Source organism: Orycteropus afer, unplaced genomic scaffold, assembly GCF_000298275.1.
Source record: "Orycteropus afer afer isolate SDZICR_OR568_19922 unplaced genomic scaffold, OryAfe1.0 scaffold00336, whole genome shotgun sequence".
Taxonomy (NCBI): domain Eukaryota; kingdom Metazoa; phylum Chordata; class Mammalia; order Tubulidentata; family Orycteropodidae; genus Orycteropus; species Orycteropus afer.
Window position 1 is genome coordinate 2,334,181 of NW_006921923.1, and position 7,061 is coordinate 2,341,241.

The window sequence follows — 7,061 nt, forward strand, 5'->3', positions numbered from 1 at the left end:
GTGGGTTTGAACTGCCAGCCTTCTGGTTAGCAGTCAAATGCCTTAGGCACTATGCTACCAGAGCTCCTGTATAAATGATAGGCCTTGCTAATTGATTGGGGAAGATTGAAGGGAAAAAGAAAAAATGGACTCCTTACAGTTTTCAGAGAGTAGCATTTAACTGAGATAAAGCACCTGGGGAGAGGTTGTTTTTTCCTTTTAGTTATTGTTGTTATCCGGTGCCAAAAAGTCAATTTCAACTCATAGCGACCCAGGGGGTGTAAAAATCAAGGATTTAGGTTTAGACATGTAGTATTTGAGGAGCCTGTGAGACATCCAGGTGAAGATGGTGGTAATGGCAGTGTTATTTATGGTTATTTATATTGTTGTCTAGGATTCTGTGATTACTAATTCTTGGTGTCATCTCATAGATAACCGAGAAATATTTAAAAAACATCTAAAAGAAAAATACCTGAAAATAGGAATCGATAAATGTTATCACCATGGCAAGCACATAGAATCACGATTGCTTCTTGTAAAGGAACATGGTATATCAGAAAAGACACCATGTGGAATTCCTCAACAAGAACATTTTATTGAGATGGAGCATGTTTTTGATCCTGATGAAGAGGGCTCCAGCTCATCCCAAACCGTGGTGCTTCAGGGATGTGCAGGGATTGGGAAAACAGCTGTGGTGCACAAGTTCATGTTTGACTGGGCGGCAGGAATGGTTACTCCAGGCAGGTTTGATTATCTCATCTACATCAACTGCAGAGAAATCAGCCATATTGCTAATGTTAGTGCTGCTGACCTGATTGCTAACACTTTTCAAGATATAAATGGACCATTCTTGGACATTATTCTGACATATCCAGAGAAGATTCTGTTCATTCTTGATGGATTCCCTGAGTTGCAGTACTCTGTAGGTGACCAGGAAGAGGATCTTCATGCTAACCTCCAGGAGAAGAAACCAGTAGAAACCCTTTTGTGCAGTTTTGTGAGGAAAAAACTGTTTCCTGAATCCTCCCTTCTGATAACTGCCCGGCCTACGGCCATGAAGAAGCTACATTCTCTGTTAAAACAATCTATCCAGGCAGAGATTCTATGGTTTACAGAAGCTGAAAAAAGAGCATATTTCTTGAGTCAGTTTTCAGGTGCTAATGCAGCAATGAGAGTCTTTTATGGTCTGCGAGAAAATGAAGGCCTTGAAATCATGTCTTCTCTCCCCATTGTCTCTTGGATGATCTGCAGTGTCCTGCAGTCACAGGGAGATGGTGACAGGGCTCTTATGAGGTCACTTCAGACCATGACTGATGTGTATCTGTTCTACTTTTCCAAGTGCCTCAAAACCCTTACAGGCATCTCAGTATGGAAAGGACAAAGTTGCCTGTGGGGCCTTTGCTCTTTGGCTGCAGAGGGACTGCAGAACAAGCGGGTTCTGTTTGAAGTCAGTGACCTCAGAAGACATGGGATAGGGGTGTATGATACCAACTGCATTTTTCTCAATCACTTTTTGAAAAAAGCTGAAGGAGGTATCAATGTCTACACTTTCCTTCACTTCAGTTTCCAAGAGTTCTTGACCGCCGTGTTCTATGCCCTGAAGAATGACAACAGCTGGATGTTTTTTAATCAAGTAGGGAAAACGTGGCAAGAAATATTCCAACAATATGGAAAAGGTTTTTCATCACTAATGATACAGTTCTTATTTGGCCTCTTACATAAAGGAAATGGAAAGACTGTGGAAACTACTTTTGGAAGAAAAGTCTCTCCAGGACTTCGAGAGGAATTATTGAAGTGGACTGAGAGAGAAATAAAGGATAAATCTTCTAGGTTACAGCTTGAGCCAATAGACTTATTTCACTGTTTGTATGAAATTCAGGAAGAAGAACATGCAAAAAGGATAATTGATGATTTACAATCAATTATACTGCTTCAACCTACCTATACAAAAATGGACATTCTGGCTATGTCATATTGTGTAAAAAGCAGTCACAGTCACCTGTCTGTGTCTTTGAAGTGTCAACACCTACTTGGATTTGAGGAGGAAGAACGAACCTCAGCATTCAGGCCCCCAGCCTTGATACTTAATCAGTGAGTATATTCAAGTCTTTCCTTTATTTTTTTGTCTTTAGAACCAATGGACCTACTTGTTCATTTCATATATTTAGGCACAGAATCATTGATAGCATTGTCAATAGATAAAAGTAATCATCTCAGCTTTTCATATTTCATGTCAATAAACACAAGAAGGATTTATTGAGTATCTAGCATGTATTGAACCTGGCCTAGGTGAACAGTGAGGGAAAACTAACATTTTTGTGTACTTACTATGTGCCAGGCACTGTGCTAGGCACTATAAATGTGTGTGCATTAATCTTTATGTTCACTCTATGCATGTGCTTTATAATTATAAAGTGCTACAAATATGTAAGTTCATCAGCATTATCATTGAGAATTCTGCTGTTTTGGTATAGGGGACCATTCTGGAAAAGGTTGTAAACCTCATATTGGATTGGCTGTCAATCTCCTTTACATATATATATTACATACATATTGAGTTTCAGGTGAGCTCTGGTGGCGTAGTGCCTAAGGCATTTGACTGCTAACCAGAAGGCTTGCGGTTCAAACCCACCAACCACTCCTTGGAAAGAAGACTGTGCAAACTACTTCCATAGACATACTGCCTCAGAAAACGTAGGAGGGGTCACTATGAGTCGGGACCAACTTGATGGCAGTGAGTTTGATTTTTAATATGGACTGTCTTACTAAAGAAGACTTACATCTGTGTTATCTAGAAAATGCCACTGGTCATACGTCTATTCTCAATATTCTGATTAAGATGGACAGTGCCCCTGCCTGTTGCTGGGCTGGGGGTAAGGGGACCTGGAAAGGAAAGAAGAATGGGCAGAAAGCTCTGCTTGGGGGAGTGCATTAACCCAAGTCTTCTCTCTTATAGTTGTATTTCCTTAGTGGGCAACAGCATGGAGGTGAAAATGAGCATAGGGCATGTGACTTTGAAGGAAGTGAAGAGAAAAAGGAAGATGTGGCTAGCATTGTGTTTGGGACTTGATGCGGAAGGGGCAGGACAGGCTAAACAGACTCAGATTATGAAGGACCTTGGCTACAAGGTCTTAATTAATGAGAGCTTCAGCCCAGCTGTATATTATAAAGCAAGATGGTGGACTAATACAGCTGAGAGATTTTAAACACTAATGAAAACAAAAGAGGATTCCAAAAAATCAGCTTTGGAGGGAGTTCCCACCCTCAACCTTTATTGCCTTGGTTAGAGGACTAAACTCTTCAAAATTTAACCCAAAATACCCCATTTCCCGAGCATTTTGGCTATTGAACTCCTCTAGTTTTCAAGTATTAACGATGAATTTTTCTATTAGCAATGACAATCGAGAACTAGTTACATAGTAAAAATAGCTTGGCCAAATTACTGTACCTGCAAAACGGTGATTACTATACCTATATCAGTAGGTTGAGGACTGAATAAAATAATGTGTGTATGTAAAGGCTTATTACATCGTGCCTGGTACATAGTAACATGGCTTTGCAGTCAGACAGACCTGGGTTTTGACCATGGTCCTGTACCTACCTACCTTGCCCAAGTTACTTGACTTTTTTGTGCCTTAGTTTCCTTGTCTGTAAAATAGGGTAATACCTCCCAAGGTTTTTGGAAGAGGAAATATATGCTAGCATGGTAATAGAAGACAAAATAAACCTTTTGCTCTGGAAAAAAAGTGTTTTAAATTTCTTTTGCCTCTCATCTCTTTTAGGTCCTTCCAGATGCGCAATTTGCCAGTGTCTCGGCTACATTTCCTCTGCCAAGCACTGCGTAACCCATACTGTAAAATAAAAGACCTTAAGTAAGTTGAACTTTGTTTAAACTCTTTGGCATTTGCAAATAAAGACTGGGCTACACTCTTATGAAAACAATGCATAACTAATGTTCAGCTTCCCCATTAGCAGAGCAGCAAATGAAAATATATGCTACATATCTAGAAAGGGAACCCCCAAAATTAAACCCACTGTGATCCAATTGATTCCAACTACAGTGACCCTATAGGACATAGTAGAACTGCCCTATAGGGTTCCCAAGGATGTAAATCTTTACAGAATTAGACTGCCTTGTCTTTCTCATACAGAGTGGCTGGTTGGGTTCCAACTGCCAACTTTTTGGTTAACAGCCAAATACTTTAATCACTGCACCACCAGAGAAGACACAAATCTCTGCCTTTCCCTCCTGCCCAGAGGCTAGGGTATAGCAGGTATGGCCATGCCCTGGGCACTACTTGAAGGGGGCACCACTAAGGAGTTTCTATTAACCATAGCATTTTCCATCATCACCAGCTGTGAGAGATCATTCAGCAAGTTAAAACTAATACTTCCATGGGTCAAGGCAGACTGATCTTGCTCTACTGAGTGTACAGAGAAGAAACAAAAAATTACTCTGAGTACATCATAGACCAATTTTCATCAATGAAAACAAGGAAGGTGCAGTTTTTCATGTGGTACCATGTGTTAAGTAAAAGATTAATAAGCTTGACTTGTATTTTTGACCTGATATTATGATTAAGTTATCTAAAAGATAAGTGTCAGGTGTTTGGACAGGGGTGCAATTGCAGCACTTGCCATAGATGCTATTTTCCATGGATCCGCCTCTGCTCCTGTCTTTTCCCTTTTGTATATGTTGTTCCTGCTATAATGAGTGGGTGTCAGGTTGTAGCACCCGAGAGATGTGTGTCTTGTGCCAGTTCTGGAACTACATCCCATTCTTTTTCTTCCCAGGCTTCCACTGCCTTCCCTTTTTGTTTTCTTTTGACTGAGTCCTATCTTATTCCATGCAGCTTAATTTCTTTTCCCTCCCTCTATTCCCCACCCCTACCCCCATGTTGTTGTTGTCATGTGCCGTCGAGTCAGACCGGTTTCATAGTAACCCCACCTTCGGTTTCTGAGGCAGTATCACTACAGAACATTGCCCAACCTTCCTTCCGAGGAGTGGCTGGTGGGTTTGAATCGCCAGCCTTCTGGTTAGCAGTCAAGTGCCTTAGGCACTATGTTACCATATATGGGGTCCCAAAAAGTGCCATTGCTCAGAAGCCTCCACTCCACCCTGACCTTCCCTCCTGTCTCAGGTGCTTTGTCTGTCTACATTATGGAAACACAGGCAAGAGCCCCCTCAGTGCCCCATCCCTGTCACAAATCACTGTCTGCTTCCTTCTCACTTCCTGTCTCAGAGGAAGAGGTGGCCTTTGCAAACTTATCCAAGCAAACAATCCCTTTTTTTTTTTCGCTTATTTTATTTTTGTGAACATTTAATTATTTCACTTTACATAACATGGAATTATATAAAGATGCAAAAGTGCAAAAAGGGCAAGGAGGCCACATCTTCCGACCTCCTCTAATCCCACAAGAGGAAGACAGAAGCACTATCAGTAGCCCAAGGCCCATTACTGTGAAGCCAGACATGCTGCCTCCCTCCAGCCCTTTCACCAACCCTGACACCAACCATTCCTCCTCCAGCCCTTACCACCTTTCTGCTGGGTTCAATAATTCACTGCAGTGGCCACACAGAACTCACAGATTACATGGTTTATTAGGGAAGCATCAGGCTACAATTCAAGTTCAGGAACAACGTTCAGTCTCTCTCCCAGCCCGCCGTCTCAGCCAAGTCTCTCTCCCAGCAGTGTGTGTCTCTTGAGTCTTTTTCCCAACAGCGCATGTCTCTTTCAGGAGCGTGTGTCTCTTTCAGCAGCACATCTTCCAGAACGTTGCTTTGTGTTGCGCCCAACAGAAATACCCCAGGTGGATAACTTTTACAATCAGGAGCTCCTGAATTGCTCACAGCAAATTCCACCACAGAGTTTACAAAGACTTATGGCTAGAAAAGTCACACTAAGAAATTTAATACACCGCAAAAAGCTTCCACCCTTTTGCCCCCTAGTATATCCAACCTCCCCCTTTACCTCCCACTCCACTGCCTCCCATCCCTGACCCTGATCCCACTCTCCCATGGTAAAATCTTGTTTGGTAAATGTCTTTTCAGATATTTTTCTATACTTTAAAAAAAAAAAAAAACTATCATTGATTTGGATCCGACTCATAGCGACCCCTTCTTGGGTTCCGAGGCTGTATCACTACAGAAGTAGACTGCCCAATCTTCCTTCCAAGGAATATAAAACTATAATTATACATAGTATATACACATATAGAACTTGTTGGGGTTTTGTTTGACAAAAAAAATAAAGAGATCCTGTCAGATAATTTTTTCTTTTTAACAACTACTGAACATGTCACTGTGCAGGATTTACCTCATTCTTTTACATATTGTGTTTTTGAGCTTTCTTCAGCTATCTCCTTCCCCACGGTTCACGTTTCTCCCATATTCAAAATAACCTTTCTCACCTGTGCTTCCCACCTCATCCTTTCCTTCACAGCCAAGAATCCTTGAAGGAGAGCCTCTGTCCACAGACTCTACTTCCTCACTTCCCACTCACTCCTCAGCCCCTTGCAGTTTGGCTTCTGCCTCCGTCACCCCTGGGTCAGCAGACACATGTTATGGGGGATCCTGTGCAGCCCCCTGGGCAATGCTGAACATGCTTTCCTTGAAATTCTCTTCTCACTGTCCGTGACCCGCTTCTCTTCTGATTCTTCGGTTATGACTGCTCCTTCAGTCTCTCATTGCCTCTGTAGTTCCTAACAGAGGGTGATTTTACCCATAGGCATTTTTTTTTTTAAATTGTGCTTTGGGTGCAAATTTACAAGCAAATGTATTTTACATTCAACAGTTTGTGTACATTTGATTTCATGCCCCGATTACCATCCCCAACCATAAAAAACTCTCCTTTCCTCCTCTCCCTGTGACTACCTCCTCCCTGTGCCCTTCTAATCTGTGCTTTCCTGTCTGTCCAGCTTTCCCTCTATGTGAATGCTGCCCCTCTAGTGTCTCATGCCTGATTGATCGATCTAAGGGGTGCATCTCCTTAGAGTAGGTGGGTGCATCGCCCTGGGGTAGGTGTTCTGCATATAGGTCTTTTACTGTTGGGCTGAGAGCCAATCCATAGGAGTAAGTCCAT

General features: G+C 42.0%; 1 protein-coding gene across 1 annotated transcript in view; it reads left to right on the forward strand.

The window, feature by feature from the left end:
* The window catches only part of LOC103206914 (NACHT, LRR and PYD domains-containing protein 12-like), a 25,376-nt gene that overhangs the window by 4,360 nt on the left and 13,955 nt on the right, over positions 1–7,061 (forward strand). The window contains exons 3-4 of the mRNA XM_042782482.1: positions 411–2,070; positions 3,762–3,851. Of these exons, the coding sequence (XP_042638416.1) occupies positions 411–2,070; positions 3,762–3,851 (1,750 nt within the window). The remainder of the gene's footprint in view (positions 1–410; positions 2,071–3,761; positions 3,852–7,061) is intronic.